At 44.4% G+C, this 18,851-nt stretch overlaps 1 protein-coding gene across 4 annotated transcripts in view; it reads left to right on the top strand.

The window, feature by feature from the left end:
* The window catches only part of acss3 (acyl-CoA synthetase short chain family member 3), a 42,156-nt gene that overhangs the window by 10,292 nt on the left and 13,013 nt on the right, over window positions 1–18,851 (top strand). For all 4 annotated transcript variants that reach the window (XM_076989779.1, XM_076989782.1, XM_076989780.1 and 1 more), the window contains one exon: window positions 1,331–1,434. In XM_076989779.1, the coding sequence (XP_076845894.1) occupies window positions 1,331–1,434 (104 nt within the window). The remainder of the gene's footprint in view (window positions 1–1,330; window positions 1,435–18,851) is intronic.

Genomic DNA, 18,851 nt, shown 5'->3' with positions numbered 1-18,851 from the left:
AATATACATTTTGTTAAAATGGGTCTGTGCACATGTTATAAAGCATTAGTGCTTAATTCCATTGTTGTTAATCTAATGAAAGATGGGCATACACCACCAACCCGAGCAGGCAATGCTTGGTGTTATGAACAGTCTCCTGTACTGATATATACCCCCTCCCCTGTACTGATATATATACCCCCCTCCCCTGTACTGATATATACTGTATACCCCCTCCCCTGTACTGATATATACTGTATACCCCCTCCCCTGTACTGATATATATATACTGTATACCCCCTCCCCAGTACTGATATATACTGTATACCCCCTCCCCAGTACTGATATATATACCCCCCTCCCCTGTACTGATATATATATACTGTATACCCCCTCCCCAGTACTGATATATACTGTATACCCCCTCCCCAGTACTGATATATATACCCCCCTCCCCTGTACTGATATATACTGTATACCCCCTCCCCTGTACTGATATATATACCCCCTCCCCTGTACTGATATATATACTGTATACCCCCTCCCCTGTACTGATATATACTGTATACCCCCTCCCCTGTACTGATATATACTGTATACCCCCTCCCCTGTACTGATATATACTGTACACCCCCTCCCCTGTACTGATATTTATACCCCCCCTCCCCTGTACTGATATATATACTGTATACCCCCTCCCCAGTACTGATATATATACCCCCCTCCCCAGTACTGATATATACTGTATACCCCCTCCCCAGTACTGATATATATACCCCCTCCCCTGTACTGATATATATACCCCCCTCCCCTGTACTGATATATATACCCCCCTCCCCTGTACTGATATATACTGTATACCCCCTCCCCAGTACTGATATATATACCCCCTCCCCTGTACTGATATATATACCCCCCTCCCCTGTAGTGATATATATACCCCCTCCCCTGTACTGATATATATACCCCCCTCCCCTGTACTGATATATACTGTATACCCCCTCCCCAGTACTGATATATATACCCTCCTCCCCTGTACTGATATATACTGTATACCCCCTCCCCTGTACTGATATATATACCCCCTCCCCTGTACTGATATATATACCCCCCTCCCCAGTACTGATATATACTGTATACCCCCTCCCCAGTACTGATATATATACCCCCTCCCCTGTACTGATATATATACCCCCTCCCCTGTACTGATATATATACCCCCCTCCCCAGTACTGATATATACTGTATACCCCCTCCCCAGTACTGATATATATACCCCCCTCCCCTGTACTGATATATATATACCCCCTCCCCAGTACTGATATATATACCCCCCTCCCCTGGTGTCTAGGCTCAGGGTTCTATTTGTGGCTGGAGAACGCTGTGACATAGAGACACTAGAATGGGCAAAACGGAGCTTTAATGTTCCAGTTCTAGACCACTGGTGGCAGACAGGTGAGTGAAACACACACACACACACACACACACAGATGATGAGGTTTATATTTGGCGGGTAGTCAGTGCCTGAATGTTGTTTGTAGTGCAGTTAAATTTACTGTTTGCCGTGGCTAGAATAGAATACAATAGAACACTAGTACATTTTGCATAAGTAGAAACACATTTAGCAAATAACAGCTGATGCTATTTACACTAAATAATGTTGCCATGTACAGTGGGGAAAATAAGTATTTAGTCAGTCACCAATTGTGCAAATTCTCCCACTTAAAAAGATGAGAGGCCGGTTGTAACGTGGCTCGCGCCACAGAGCGAGGAGACGGACACAAATGCTGAGATGAGCGAGATTTAATACAGGGAATACCAAAACCAGAGTCGAATAAGCAGGCAGGGGTCATAACGTGCAAGCAATCCGGACACGAAACACGAACTGACATAACTAAGGACTTGGAAAACAAACACGGGTAAAAGGCAGAGTAACGAAACCAACAGATAACACAGGGCGACTGGGCAGTGATAACAAGACGTACTTACAGACAGGGTAACTGGCATGAACAAGGCAACACGGAAGCAGGATATACAAAGTACAAAGAAGACAAACAAAACCACGGATGACTAGACTGGGGAATGACGGGACTTAAATACATAGAACTGAAACAAGGAACAGGTGATAACAATGACACGGGGGCGTGGCAATAAACAAGGGAATCACGAGATAAACGAGTGGGGCGGGATCAACAGGCACGGGACACAGACACAAGGGAACCCGGAGTGACAGCCAAGGGAGGGGCGAGGCCATACGTGACACCGGTAATTGACATCATAGGTAGACCTCAACTATGAGAGACAAAATGTGAAAAAAAATTGAGAAAATCATTTTGTCTGACTTTTAAAGAATTTATTTGCAAATAATGGTGGAAAATAAGTATTTGGTCACCTACAAACAAGCAAGATTTCTGGCTGTCACAGACCTGTAACTTCTTTTTTAAGAGGCTCCTCTTTCCCCCACTCATTACCTGTATTAATGGCACCTGTTTGAAGCATTATTTGCAAATAAATTCTTAAAAATTCAGACAAAATGATTTTCTCAATTTTTTTTTCACATTTTGTCTCTCATAGGTGAGGTCTACCTATGATGTCAATTACAGGCCTCTCATCTTTTTAAGTGGGAGAACTTGCACAATTGGTGACTGACTAAATACTTATTTTCCCCACTGTACTTACAAAATACCATGTGCATTCCTTATACTAAGTTCACATAGTAATATCAATCAATCAATCAAATTTTATTTATATAGCGCTTTTTACAACAGTTGTTGTCACAAAGCAGCTTTACAAGTGCCGAGTCCTAGCCCCCAGTGAGCAAGCCAAGGGCGACAGTGGCAAGGAAAAACTCCCTAGTTTATTTTTTGCATGAGGAAGAAACCTTGAGAGGAACCAAGACTCAGGGGGGGAACCCATCCTCCTCTGGCCGACACCATACATACTTTATTATATATATCTCTTTTTTAGTGTTATACTGATGAGGTCATAACCTGTTTTCAGCAATAATATTGTTTTACCATGTTAAGTTCTAACAGTATCCTTCTAGCCACCACAATTCTGTCCAGCCGCTATTTACTGTTCTTGTCTGAGTGGTACTAAATTGTCACTGTTCCATTTGCATGTATTTTCAATTTCATAATGCACAGGAAAGCTAAAGCGTAGTTCTTTCTATTGCAGCACATTAATAATTTGGTGTTAATGTGTAATGAATTGTGTTTTACTGAAGAGAGTGTAGAGGGCACAACATATTTAGCCACATAAATCACAGCTTTGGCCACTAATGTTTCATCTCTTGCTCTATTCACAAACTACTTAAATCCACCATTTTCTTTTCATTTACATTTTTCATTGATATACTTACAATGTTTGTGGGGATTTATGTTCCAAAAACACTCAAAATTCATTTAAATATGAACTTTTTCCAACTTTTCTCTACACCTTAGAAACAGGCTGTTTCTGTTACTGTGTCTTTAACGTGGATCTAAGATGAATGAGCTTCCCTTTACTGTGGCTCTTTCAAAAAGCAAAAGCAGAGCCAAAACACATCTAAAAATGTCAACAACAGAGATTTCCAAATGGAATTATTTGAAAATGGAGTGTTTGTGCAGTTTAGATTCCACATATGGACTGATGCACTCAGAGTTAACAGTGTTTGGAAACAATATTTGTCCCACACTATACAAAAAATCTTTATTACAGAAGAGCAAGGGAAAGTCAGTTTGCCATGAGATTTTTAAGACAAGCTTGATTTTCCAAGAGACCTTGCACTTTGTACATTTAAATCCAGCTCATTAAATAGTCATGACTTTGAATTTATAAATAGACATGTTCATGATTTTACTCTATATACAGACGAGATTAGGATTAGTCTAATGTTCAAAGTGCATCAATTATATTCAAAGACGTACACATCATGTCTGCAGTGAACAGCCAGAACCGTCTTGTGTAAATAAGCTGTGTGGTTAATGCTGATTTCACCTAATGTAGATGTAGACACACTTGGAGTGAATGTGGTTACTGTCTTTTTGTGTGAGTGTGATTATATACTCTTTCACTCTGTGGGTCATACGCAGTCGTTCACCTTCCCTTTAGATTAAAGTATGTGTTGTATATTTGTTATATTTTCAGTCATTGGCCTCTTTCCTGTTCTCTCTCTAAATTCTTCCCTTTAAAGTGCACAAGCAATCATTCAGGGAAAAAAAATTTGGGAGTTTCATGTCAGCCTTTCAATACTAGGCCTGCAATTTGCAGTGTGTGTGTGTGTGTGTGTGAGGGAGAGAGAGAGAGCATCTTAAAGTATAGATATATTATTTGATAGCTGATTGAATTAATACATAATTTCCTATTTATCACTCCTGTCATTCAGGAGTGGAATCACATGGACAGACAGAGTAAATAAGGAAATATCCCAAAAGGGACAGAGACAGACACCCAACGCAGAACGAAACTGAGGACAACAGGCTGAAGGTTGGCAGCAACGAAGCCAGACCTTAAGAAAAAAGGAAAACAGGTTCAGGTCATCACTGCTGATTGCGCTGCGGTCTGGCTCGTGGGCTCCTCCTGGTGGTGACAGAAGGTCCGGCCCTGGAGCCAGCCCTGACAGTCATGGCATTTATGGTTACTAGAAGGAAGACTCTGCTCTTAAGAATCAAAGTTGCCCATTTAAACTTTGCCAGAGGCTTCCTGGAAATCAATTTTCTTAAATTATTTGTTTGGCCACAATCACAGGCACCATGTTTGGAGAAAAGTCAACACTGCATATATGGAGAAGAACCTCCTCCCAACAGTGAAACATGGTGGTGTAAATGTGAAGGTCTGGGCCTGCTGTTCTGTCTCTGGACCTGGACAACTCCATATTATCCAGGGAACCATAAACTCCCAGGCCTATCAACAAATTCTTGACCAGAATCTCCAGCCACGTCAGGGAGTTGAAGCTGGGACAGAAATGGATTATGCAACAAGACAATGACCCAAATAATTCCAGCAAAACGTCCAAGGAATGGCTTAAGAGCAAGAACGTTTGCACTCTGGATTAGCCCAGTCTGTGTGCAGACCTCAATCCCATAGAAATGCTGTGGTAAGATCTGAAGCAGGCGGTACATGCCAGATGTCCCTCCAATCTCTCAACCAGTGGAGTTCTGCAGAGGAGTGGGTAAAAATCCAAAAAAGCAGATGCGAGACACTCATTTGTAGTTACAGACAACATTGAAGTAATGGTTGCAAAAGGAGGTGCCACAAGCTACTAACTAAGAGTTTGGAGAAATAACTTTTTGTTGAATAATGAAGATGTATATATTTTATCTTTATGTGATTCTCGTTCTGCTTGATTTAACTGCAGCTTTTGACACGGTGGACCACGACATTTTAATTTCCAGGTTACAGCAAATAGGAGGCATTTGTGGCAGTGCACTGGACTGGTTTAGGCCGTACCTGACAGACAGAACTCTGTGCATAACTTTTGCTGGTTCTGAATCCTCCACAGCTCCACTGTTTTATGGTGTCCCTCAGGGCTCAATTTTAGGACCTCTCCTTTTGTATGTAGTGCGGTGTGCAAAAGCAGGTTCAGCACCAGGGCCTAATGGAGTTCCATATAGATTATATAAAAGTGCGCCAGATGTTTTAAAGTTGTTATGGAGGTTGATGATTATAGTGTGGAAGAAGGGGATTATCCCAAAGGATTGGCGAAGGGCAGGTGGTGTTCTTATTCCGAAAGAGAAGGATTCTGTAGCCATAGAGCAGTTTCGTCCCATAAGCTTGCTTAATGTGGAGGGTAAAATATTCTTTAGTGTAGTTGCACGTAGGTTGGCAGCGTTTCTGAAAAAGAATAAGTTAATTGATACATCGGTGCAAAAAGCAGGGATTACAGGTTTTTCAGGGTGTATAGAGCATAGTAGCATGATTTGGCACCAGATTCAAACAGCAAGAGCAGAGAGAAGAGACCTACATGTGGTATTCTTGGATCTGGCTAACGCTTTTGGTTCGGTACCACATGCTCTGTTGTGGAAAGCATTTGAATTTTTTCAGATTCCTGATGAGATTACGAGGTTAGTTAAAGCTTATTTTGGAGACATTCAGTTTTGTTTCAGCACAGAGGAGTTTGTTACATCTTGGCAACGTCTGGAAGTAGGTATAATGGCAGGGTGCACAATCTCACCATTGGCATTTACAATGGCAATGGAGGTGATTATTAGGGCTTCTAAGTGGGTTGTAGGTGGGGAGAGGCTGCATGATGGCACCCGGCTCCCACCGATTAGGGCATACATGGATGACATGACTACATTGACGACAACTGTTCCATGTGCTCGGCGGCTGTTGGAGAAGCTAGGTGATAATCTTAGGCTGGCTAGGATGAAGGTTAAACCCAGTAAGTCTAGGAGTGTTTCAATTGTGAAAGGGAAGTTGACACAAGAAAAGTATGTGATGGAGGGAGAAGTTATACCGTCTATTCTGGAGAAATCAGTTAAGAGTCTAGGTAGGTGGTACACCGCAGCACTGAACGACAAAGAGCAGGTTGGAGAGTTAAGGAAGGAATTGGGTGAGGCTATTAATAGTATCGATAAGTCCTTTTTGCCAGGTAAATTAAAGTTATGGTGTTTGCAGTTTGGATTGTTGCCTCGTCTAAGGTGGCCACTGACAGTGTATGATATTCCAATGACTGAAGTTGAGAGGCTAGAAAGAATTGTTAATAAGGCTGTAAGAAAATGGCGTGGGGTTCCACATTGTCTTAGTAGTGTGGCATGGTTCGGGAGAGGAGTACTAGAACTGCCACTAACAAGCTTAGTTGAGGAGTTTAAATGTGCCAAGGTAGGCAGAGAAATGTTGTTGATGGGGTCGAAAGATGCACTGATCAAAGCAGCGGCACCAGTGACACGTACAGGAAGAAAGTGGAATTCCCAAGAGGCAACTCAGGCAGCAAAGAGGGCATTGGAGCATAGAGATGTTGTAGGGCAGGTGCAAAATGGTAGGGCAGGACTAGGGTCAGGTGATACATGGAGGGCATTCAGCAAGGCCACATCTCCTGAGAGAAGACGAATGGTGACTGGTTTTATTCGAGAGCAGGAGGAGGAAGTAAGACGGGCAAAAGCTGCAGGACAGAGTAAGCAGGGTCAGTGGATGAAATGGGAAAGTGTAGAGAAGAGGAGAATCACTTGGCGAGAGTTGTGGGCATTGGATGCGAGTCGTATAAAGTTTCTGGTGGGAGCTACTTATGATGTGCTTCCAACTCCACAAAACCTTGGGCAGTGGTTAGGTGAGGATCCAACTTGTAAGCTATGTGCAGGAAGTGGTACATTGAAGCACATCCTGTCGGCATGCAAGGTGAGTTTGTCACAGGGACGTTATACATGGAGGCATAATCAGGTACTTAAATCACTGGCAGGTGCACTTGATAAGAAGCGTTTGGAAGTTAGTGGCATGCCAGTTGCTAGTTCCAATAGAGTAATTAGGTTTGTGTGTGAGGGGCAGCATAGCAAGGAGCCAGCACAGTTTTCAAAAGTTGGCGATAAGTGGGCTGATGCAAGAGATTGGAAACTGTTGGTTGATGTAGGCTGTAAATTGCAGGTTCCAGAGTGTATTGTTGTCACAAACTTGAGGCCAGATGTTGTGTTGTACTCTGAAAGTAAGCGAATAGTGTATTTCATAGAGCTAACTGTTCCGTTTGAGGATGAAGTTGATGCAACATATGAAAGGAAAAGGTTGAAGTATGCAGATTTGGTGGCTGAAGTAAGAGAGCGGGGCTGGCAAGCATATATTAGACCTGTAGAGGTAGGGGCTAGGGGTTTCGTGGCGAAGTCTGCCACAAGACTACTGGCTGAGTTTGGATTTAGAGGCTGTGGGATGAGAGCAGTGGTAAAGGAGTTGTCAGAGGTAGCTGAGAGATCTAGTCAGTGGGTGTGGCTAAGAAGGGCTGAGGGTAGGTGGGGTAAGGATAGTACTTGAAGAGATAAATTGTTTGGTGGGTGTGATGTTGAGATATGGGTAGGATTGTCACTTGGCTTTTCCGATAGCCGTCGGGTAGCAGGGTTGTTGGTAATTTTGTGATGGGCTACATTGTGAGCTTGGAGGGGGGTGGGTCTGGGACGCCAGACTCCACTGATGAGCCTTCTGGAGGTGTTGGGGGCTCAATTCATCGAAACACCAACGAAGGGAGGTGCCTTCCTGATGACCCCAAGGAAAAGCTTGCAAGGTATTGTGTGTGTCCATGTCACTTTGTTTTGAAGGTCAGTCCAGGTTTGTTTGGTGGTCTGAGTACTTGGCAGTTGAGGCAATGGACCATGAACATAGTGCGCTGTGCTTCTGGATCCTTGTCGAGCCAGTATCAGATTGTAGCTGCTGCTGTGTTCTGTTCAAGCAACTAGTGTGTGCATAGGGTGTGTGAAATCTATCTTGTCTTCTTAGTAGTATTGTGTAGGTATTATTAGATCATGGTTGTTGGTTGGTTAATACATCCTAGCCAAGCCTGTTGCATGACTCTGGATGTTAGGTGCAGGATTTATCATCTTCCTGTTTTATGTTACTCATTTTTACATGCTTCCACTGGGTTCCATTTTTAGAAAATGTGGGGTTTCTTTTCATTTTTACGCTGATGACAGCCAGATTTATATACCGCTGAAAAGAAATTACGTGTTCTTTTAAATCATTGATTTTATGTCTTGACTATGTTAAAGCCTGGATGTAGTTAAACTTTTTATTTTAATGATAAAAAGACTGAAGTGATGGTTTTTGGTCCCTGTGAGGTCCTCCCTGTTGACTTGGGTTCCCTGTCATCATTTAAAAAGTCAACAGTTTGTAATTTGGGTTTTAAAATGGACAATGATTTTGAATTGGATCGGCAAATTGCGGCAGTAGTGAAGGCCAGCTTCTTCCAGCTGAGGCAGCTGGCAAAGGTGAAGTCTATCCTTGCACGGGAGCATTTTGAAACAGTGATCCATGCCTTCATTAAAACGTGGCTGAATTACTGTAATGCTCTTTATTTTGGAGTTGGCCACTCCTCCCTCAAGCGGCTTCAGCTGGTACAGAACGCTGATTGTTGACTGGAGTGCGCAAGAGGGAGCACATCACTCCTATCCTGGCCTCCCTACACTGGAGCACATCACTCCTATCCTGGCCTCCCTCCACTGGAGCGCATCGCTCCTATCCTGGCCTCCCTACACTGGAGCGCATCGCTCCTATCCTGGCCTCCCTCCAATGGAGCGCATCACTCCTATCCTGGCCTCTCTCCATTGGAGCGCATCGCTCCTATCCTGGCCTCCCTACACTGGAGCGCATCGCTCCTATCCTGGCCTCCCTACACTGGAGCACATCGCTCTTATCCTGGCCTCCCTCCACTGGAGCGCATCACTCCTATCCTGGCCTCCCTCCACTGCAGCATATCACTCCTATCCTGGCCTCCCTCCACTGGCTGCCCACACATTTTAGAATTAATTTTAAGATTCTTTTATTTGTTTTTAAATCTTTAAATGGACTTGCCCCACTGTACCTCTCTGAGCTGCTCCATCCATACGCTCCCACTCGGTCTCTCAGATCAGCTGATCATTTGGTCTTGAAGGTGCCGAGGGCAAAACGTAAGCTCAGAGGGGATTGAGCGTTCTCAACTGCTGCACCTAAATTATCAAATCAAATCAAATCAAATATATTTGTATAGCGCTTTTCACAACACATGAATATCATCACATCACAAATTATGGAATGACCTACCGATCCATATTAGACAGGCCTCATCACTGCCAATTTTTAAATATCGTCTTGAAACGTATTTTTATTCCGTGGCCTTTACCGCAGCATGTGACCTTTTTATCTGGTTTTAATAGTTTTTAAAAAGGTTTTTTTTTGTTTGTTTATCTAGTTTTTATACTGTATTATTTCTTCTTCTTTCAGCAATTCCCATTTAGGGGTCGCCACAGCAGATCAAACTCCTCCATCTGGCCCTGTCCTGAGTGTCCTCCACTGACACACCAGCCACTCTCATATCCTCTACCACTGCATCCATAAACCTCCTCTTAGGTTTAACTCTCCTCCTCTTGCCTGGAAGTTCCATCCTCAAGACCCTCCTACCAATATACCTCTCCTCCCTCCTCTGTACATGTCCAAACCATCTCAAACTCGCTTCTCTAACTTTATCTCCAAAACAAGCTACATGTGCTGATCCTCTAATAAACTCATTTCTTATCCTATCCTTCCTCGTCACTCCAAATGAGAATCTCAACATCTTCATCTCTGACACCTCCATCTCCCTCACCTGTCTCTTTGTCAGTGCCACTGTCTCCAGTCCATACAACATAGCAAGTCTCACTACTGTCCTATAGATCTTTCATTCTAGCCGACACCCTTCTATCACAGATCACCCCAGACACTTTATGCCATCCACACCACCCTGCCTGCACTCTCCTCTTTACCTCTCTTTCACTTCCTCCATTACTTTGTACCCTCGACCCTAAGTAGGTAAACTCGTTCAACCTTCACGAAATCAAATCCTTGTAACTGGACCTGTCCACCGTCTGCCCTCTCATTCACACACATGTACCCTGTTTTACTCCTGCTCACTTTCATTCCCCTGCTCTCCAAAGCATATCTCCATCTTTCCAAGCTCGCCTCCAAGCAAACATCATAGTCCAAGGGGACTCCTGCCTAACCTCGTACGTCAGTCTGTCCATGACAATTGCGAACAAGAAGGAACTCGGGGCTGATCCCTGATGTAGTCCTACCCCAAGTTTAAACCCATCTGTCATTCCTACCGCACATCTCACTGCTGTCACACTGTTCTCATACATATCCTGCACTACCCTCACATACTTTTCTGCTACTTCTGACTTCCTCATACAATACCATAGCTTCTGTCTCAGTACTCTAGCATAAGTTTTCTCTAAGTCAACAAACACACAATGTAACTCCTTCTGTCCTTCCCTATACTTCTCCATTAACACTCTCAAAGCAAACATAGCAACTGTGGTGCACTTAGCTGGCATGAAACCATACTGCTGCTCACAGATCTCTACCTCTCCTCTAAGCCTAGCTTCCACTACTCATTCATAGATTTTCAGGCTGTGACTGATCAACTTTATTCCCCAGTAATTACTACAGCTCTGAACATTGCCCTTATTCTTGAAAATTGGCACCATTATGCTTTGTCTCCACTCCTCAGGCATCTTCAATCAATCAATCAATCAAATTTTATTTATATAGCGCTTTTTACAACAGTTGTTGTCACAAAGCAGCTTTACAAGTGCCGAGTCCTAGCCCCCAGTGAGCAAGCCAAAGGCGACAGTGGCAAGGAAAAACTCCCTAGTTTTTTTGCATGAGGAAGAAACCTTGAGAGGAACCAAGACTCAGGGGGGGAACCCATCCTCCTCTGGCCGACACCGGTCACCATGACAACAACAACAATTTAGACAAAAAGAAGAGAAAGAAAAGGAAAAATATGTAATAATGTCCATCATGATGTATGCATCCGGTTAGGCAGGAGGTGGCTGGCTCAGGATGGATCGCTGGTCTCCTCATCTCATTATTCCTCAAGCAGGCGGGCAGCCATGTGGAGAAATGAAACAGGGAAAATTAGCTCTGTATGAGGACATATACAGGACAGGTAAAATTATAAACATTTCCGTGTGGCAGCAACTCCGGCATTTAGTTAAATTATTACAGCCGAGCTAAAAAGGCAGAACCAGAAGGTAACATAAGCTTGGGGGCATTCTGAGACAATGGCATCCGTCCACTGCACTGTCAACAAACTTGAGTGACCACGAGCAGTGACAGGACGACAGCACCAGCGCCCCAGTCTACCATAAAACCCTTCGTCTATGAACCCCTGGATCTGTACTTTTATCTAAGGGGGGATATTAATTATCAAACGCTAAACTAAATAAGTGGGTTTTCAACCTAGACTTAAAGATTGTGACTGTGTCGGAGTCCCGGACGCATTTAAGAAGATTATTCCAAAGCTGGGGGGCCTTACAAGAAAAGGCTCTTCCCCCTGCTGTTACCTTATTAATTTTTGGAACTAATAAAAGACCAGCACCCTGTGATCTTAGTGGGCGTGGGGGTTCGTAATAGGAAATAAGTTCCTGAAGGTACTCAGGAGCAAGCCCGTGCAATGCTTTATAAGTTAATAAAAGAATTTTAAAGTCAATACGGAATTTAACTGGGAGCCAATGCAGGGCTGATAGGACTGGACTGATATGCTGAAATTTTCTAGTTCTGGTCAGAACCCTGGCTGCGGCATTTTGAACTATTTGAAGTTTATTTAGATTCCTATTTGAACATCCTGACAGTAGTGCATTGCAGTAGTCTAATCTAGAGCTAACAAAGGCGTGCACCAATTTTTCCGCATCATCCTGTGATAATGCATTTCTTAATATAGCAATGTTACGGAGATGTAGAAAAGCTATCCTAGTAGTATTATCTATGTATTTATCAAATGATAGGTCAGAGTCGAGTATGACGCCAAGGTTTTTGGCTACTGTGCCAGGTGTAATGGGGTAGCCTGCGAGATTAAGCATTAGATCTGGAATTTTCTGTTTTGAGGCCTTAGGGCCCAGAAGGAGAACTTCTGTTTTGTCCTCATTAATCTTCTGACCTTCCAAGATTTTGTTAAATAACCCAGTCAAAAACTCCACTGCTGTCTCTCCCAAACATTTCCATGCCTCCACTGGAATATCATCCGGTCCAACTGCCTTACCACACTTCATTCTCTGAATTGCAGCCCTTACTTCCTCCTTGCTCACCTGAGGCACTTCCTGATTCACAACCTCTACCTCTTCTAACCTTCTTTCCCTTTCATTCTCTTGATTCATCAGTTCCTCAAAATACTCATTCCACCTTCCCAAGACACTCCCCTCAACAGACAACACATTTCCATCTTTATCCTTTATCATCCTAACCTGCTGCACATCCTGTCCGTCACAGTTTCTCTGTCTGGCCAATCTGTACAGATCCTTTTCCCCTTCCTTAGTGTCCAACTTCTCATACAGCTTGCTATATGCCTTCTCTTTAGCTTCTACCACTGCTCTCTTTGCCTTACGACACATCTCCTTGTACCACTGTCTACTTTCTTCATCTCGCTGAAAATCTCAAAAATTTTTTGCCAACCGCTTTCCTCTTAAACTTTCCTGAACTTCCTCATTCCACCACCACGACTCCTTGTCTATCTTCCTGAGGTCACACCAAGTACCTTCCTAGCCACATCCCTCATTACATGTGAAGTCTCATCCCAGGTATCCAAAACTCCACCACCATTACCCAGTACCTGCCTCACCTCATCCCTAAATTTTACACCACAGTCCTCATCCTTTAACTTCCATCACCTGATCTTAGGTTCCACTCTCACTCTCTTCCTCTTCTTCACCTCCAAAACCATCCTACATATCACCATCCTATGCTGTTTAGCTACACTTTCCCCTGGTAACACCTTGCAATCACTAACCTCTTTCAGGTTTCATCTCCTACAGAGGATCTAGTCGACCTGTGTGCATCTTCCCCCACTCTTATATGTTACCCTGTGCTCTTCCTTTTTTTTAAGTGTTAACTACAGCCATCTTTATCCTTTTAGCTAAATCTACCACCATTTGTCCTTCCATATTCCTTTCTTTACCACCATATCTACCCAAGACATCATCACCACTGTTCCCTCCACCAACATGTCCATTTAAATCTGCTCCAATAACCACTCTCTCTCCTTTAGGAACCTGCAAAACAACTTCATCTAACTCTCTCCAGAATTCTTCTTTCTCTTCCACATCACAACCTCCCTGAGGAGGTAATCTCTAACTTTACACAGATCACCCTGTCACTTACTCTCTTTACCTTCACTACACTCTTACTAAACTCATCCTTCAGGATTACCCCTACTGCATTTCTCTTCCAGTCTACACCATGATAGAAGAGTTTGAAGCCACCACCAATGTTCCTGGCCTTGCTCCCCTTCCACTTGTTCTCCTGTACACACAGTATATCTATCTTCCTCCTGTCCATCGCATCAGCTAGCTCTCTCCCTTTACCTGTCATAGAGCCCACATTCAACGTACCAACTCTAACCTCCACCTTCCTGCTCTGCCTCCTCTCCTTCAGCTTCAGAACCCTCTTCCCCCCTCTTCTCCTCATCCTTGTCCCAACAGTAGTCCAATTTCCGCTACCTCCATGTCAGGAATGTCACCTGATTGCCACTCTGCTCAGCTGTTCCCCATCACCACGCCCACATTCCTCACATACTTATTCCTCACATACCCTTCCGCTCCACTTGCCAGATGCGAAGTATTGCCAACCATGTTGCGTACGGAGCGTTATTCCCTAGTGTTGATTATCCTGTGTACCGACCTCTGCCTGTTCCCCAGACCTTGTCTCCTGCCTAGCCCTCAGATACCTTGCGGACTCTGCCTACCCGTCACAACCTCGGACTGGATTGACCACTGCTAAGTAGCTACGAGAGTTACCCTTCACACCGCCGTTGCTCTCTCGTATGCTACAACTGTGCCTGTCTTTTTAAATAAAAGCCTCGAGCTTTTGCATAAGGATCCCTCTCCGTGTCTTTCAATCGTAACAAAATACTTCGCCTGTTACATGGATCCTGCGGAAGCCCAAACACATCTGGTACACCCGGAGGCTACCATCGCTGCAATGGCTGAGAACATCAGACAGCTCACCAAGACAACTCGTCATCAGGAGACCACCATCCGAGCTCTCTCTGAAGCCGTTCAGCAAGCAAACACACCCACCCAGAATAAAAATGCCACATTACCTTTGCCTATGGCGACCTCCATGTTGCCTTCAAGTATCCCAGTCACGGTTCCAGAGTGATACGAGGGATCCCCAGAATATTGCCGTAACTTCTTAATGCAGTGTTCACTGTATTTCATGTATCATCCTGCCCAGTTCCAGACTGAACGCCAAAGGATTGATTTCATCCTGACTTTTCTCACTGGAGAGGCAGGCGCCTGGGGCACTGCCCTCTGGGATAGTGGGGATCCCTCCTTGGAGTCAGAGAGTCAGTTCTTGGCACTGTTTACGTTTGTTTTTGATCATCCCGCAGCCGGACGTGAAGGAGGAGGATCACTTCCGTGACAGATGTCCTATGCAGCCATCACGTTCCAGAGCGGAATCTCCCTCTTGAGACATAATGCGCACACCTTTACTTTCCGTGAGTAACAAGTCACAGCTCAACCTACCTTTACAACTCACCTGGGGTGGCATCACCCATGATTACTCTGCGTTAGTAGACTCTGGCGCTGGGGGCGACTTCTTGGATGCTGAATTAGCTACATCGCTGCACATTCCCACAGAATCAGTGTATCCCCCTCTCAGAGTAAATGCAGTAAACAGCCAACCCATAGGTGACGGAGTAGTTAAACTGCGTACCAAACCTCTGATTCTTCGAGTAGGGTTGTTCCACTCTGAACTAAAGCAATTCTACCTGGTGTCCTCTCCCCGATATCCTATCATACTCTGTTTCCCCTGGCTGACAGAACACAATCTGATACTCTCATGGAGGAACAGAGAGTTAGTAGGATGGCAAGCACATTGTCTAGAAAATTGTATGCACTTACCCCTACGTTCCATGACTATCGAAAGCCCTGACGCCCCTGTCCGAAGCTCTTCCGAAACAGTACCTGGAATACAAAGACGTGTTCAACAAGGACCGTGCCAATCTGCTCCCTCCACACAGATCCTATGACTGTGCCATCAACTTTCTCCCCGGGGCAACTTTACAAAAGAGGTCCAAGCCGTATCCCCTTTCCCATCCAGAAGATGCAGCCATGGAGTCGTATGTCAGCGAGGCCCTTCAGAAAGGATTCATCCATCCATCAACATCTTCTGTTGTGGCCAGGTTCTTTTTTGTTGAGAAGAAAGGAGGGGGCTTGCGCCCATGCATCGATTACCAAGCCCTGAATGCCATCACCTCCAAGTTTGCTTACCCCCTGCCTTTCATCTCTGCCTCCCAGGATTGATTGATGGGGGCTACTATCTTAACCAAGCTAGACCTGAGAAGCGCGTACAACCTGATCCGTATTCGGGAAGGTGGCGAGTGGAAAACAGCCTTTGTAACTGCACACGGCCATTACGAGTACATGGTGATGCCATATGGATTATCGAATAGCCCATCAGTGTTTCAAGCTTTCATGGACAAGATCTTCCGTGATATGATCGATCAGTTTGTGTTTGTTTACATAGACAATATTCTAGTCTATTCCCCTTCCGTTACTGAACATGTCCATCACGTCGTGGCTGTCTTGCAACACTTGCGAGAAAATGGACTGTACGTCAAAGCGGAGAAGTGCGAATTCCACGTTCCCACTGTTTTCTACCTCGGATACACCCTCTCCCCGGGCCACATTAGTATGGATGCCGATAAGGTGGATGCCGTAACAAGCTGGCCGGTGCCCCGTTCTGTTAGACCTACAACAATTTTTGGGGTTTGCTAATTTCTGTCACCGGTTCATTCGGGTCTGTTCATTCGGGGCTTTGGGGCAGCCCCCCTCACCAATCTCCTGAAAGAACAAGCATTTAACACGTTAAAGACAGAATTCACCAGTGCCCCCATATTACACCTCCCAGATCCTAAACTACCCTTCATAGTGGAGGTCGACGCGTCAGAAGTGGGCGTGGGAGCGGTGTTATCACAAAGACAGAGAGAACCTCCGAAGTTGTTTCCCTGTGCCTACTTCTCGAGGAAACTAAAGCCTGCAGAGATAAACTATGACGTGGGGGATCACAAACTCCTGGCCATGAAGCTCGCGCTAGAGCAATGGCGTCACTGGCTGGAGGGTGCAGAACAGCCCTTCATAGTGTACACTGACTATAAAAACTTGGAGTACATTAAATCTGCCCGACGTCTAAATCCACGACAAGCAAGGTGGGCTTTGCTCTTTTCTCGCTTCCGGTTTACAGTATGTTACAGACCAAGAATACCAAGCGGATGCTCTGTCACGGATTTACGAGAAAACACCTAGCGATGGTGTACCTGAATGTATCCTAAAGGACTCCTGTTTCCTCAATCTCATCCGTTGGGATGTACAAGACGACTTGGATAAAGCACTACGTACTGATCCGGGCCCTGAGGATGTTCCCGAAGGGAAACGTTCCTGTGTCCATAAGAAGACAGCTCCTTCAACTTGACCACGACATGCCCAGTACGGATCACCCTGGCATCACACGGACAAAACACCTCATCGCTCAAAGGTACTGGTGGCCGTTGTGGGAAGAGGACATTCGCGATTACGTGCTCACATGTGAAGTATGTGCCCAATCACGCACCCCCCGTACACTTCCTACTGGTAAACTCCTCCCGTTACATGTTCCCCGCCGACCATGGTCTCATCTGGCGGTGAATTTCGTATACCCTTCCGCTCCACTTGCCACTTACCATGTTGCGTATGGAGCATTATTCCCTAGTGTTGATTATCTTGTGTACCAACCTCTGCCTGTTCCCTAGACCTCGTCTCCTGCCTAGCCCTCTGATACCTTGCGGACTCTGCCTACCCGTCACGACCTCGGACCAGATTGACCACTGCTACGAAGCGACAAGAGTTACCCTTCACACCGCCGTTGCTCTCTCATATGCTACAACTGTGCCTCTCTTTTTTAAATAAAAGCCTCGAGCTTTTGCATAAGGATCCCTCTCCGTGTCTTTCAATCGTAACAGCCCTGTTGGACAACAGCACCAGTGGCGCTCATTGTTAACCTAGGCCTCGACCGATCTGGTATGGATTTTCTATTTTTGATCCGCATCATTTGATTTGTTGCAGTTTTTACACCGGATGCCCTTCCTGACGCAACCCTCCCTATTTATCCGGGCTTGGGACTGGCATTAAAATACACTGGTGTGTGCACCCTAGTGGCTAGGTTATACATACTAATACTAATATAATAATAATATATAATATTGTATTATTTCTTAACATGTTATATTCACGGGTTGTTACATACCTTGTGCTATGTTCTTTTGTTCTTGTATCCTATGTACAGCACTTTGGCACGGCCATAGCTGTTTATAAAATTGAGTTGAGTTATATATCTATTTATAAGAATTTTTTTTTTAGGAAACTGTAGGTGCTGGCCAAATGTATTTAGTAATCAGTCTCATAAAATTACCTACGAAATGGTGGGAGTTCAGACAGTGTTAAATTTACCTAATTTTATATTAACTCAATTTAACTAAGGTCTCCAGTAATTGTGGTCAACTCCCATAACCCAATTTGTTTGATTAACAAACTATAAATCTGAAGGTTACAGTTTAAATAATAGTTCTGGCTTCAAGTTGTAACATGGAAACAACGACTCAAACGCTTAAAAAAAGCATAGCAAACAAAGGGGGCAACAGGGTAGGCTAGTGTGTGTGTGTGTGTGTGTGTGTGTGTGTGTGTGTGTGTTCATGTTAGATGTGAGTGTGCATGTGTGTGGATGTGTATTGATGTGGATGTGTAAAAAACCCAGGATGCCTGGGACAGGATGTGAAATACGGACATGTCTCGGGAAATATGGACGTTTGGTCACCCTATCGTACTAGTAATACATTTAGCAACTAAGTTATCATTACTGACCTGCGCGTTAGCCCCAACATGTTTTGCGTTGAGGTGGTAACGAAGGGTGGAAGTGCTCCTGTGATAAGTGAACTCCTTCCTACATAAAGTGCAAATAACACTATTTGTGTTTGTACTTCCATTTGGAAGTTTCTTATATTTAAATGTCCCATCCACCAGCGTAGCCTCTTCAGTCATCTCGATCATGATCTTATTGTGCGTCCATATAATCTGTATGTCTGGAACTCGTGCACTGAGAAACATTCCACGGTGCAAAAGTGTCTCATGCGTTAATTTTTTTAGTTCGTTATTTTCCTGTAATTAATTAATCGAAATTAACGAGTTAAAGTCCCACCACTAAAATAT

The sequence above is a fragment of the Brachyhypopomus gauderio genome, unplaced genomic scaffold (assembly GCF_052324685.1).
Source record: "Brachyhypopomus gauderio isolate BG-103 unplaced genomic scaffold, BGAUD_0.2 sc70, whole genome shotgun sequence".
NCBI classification, from domain to species: domain Eukaryota; kingdom Metazoa; phylum Chordata; class Actinopteri; order Gymnotiformes; family Hypopomidae; genus Brachyhypopomus; species Brachyhypopomus gauderio.
Note: the sequence above shows the minus strand (reverse complement) of the source record. Positions and strands in the feature narration are given on the sequence as shown.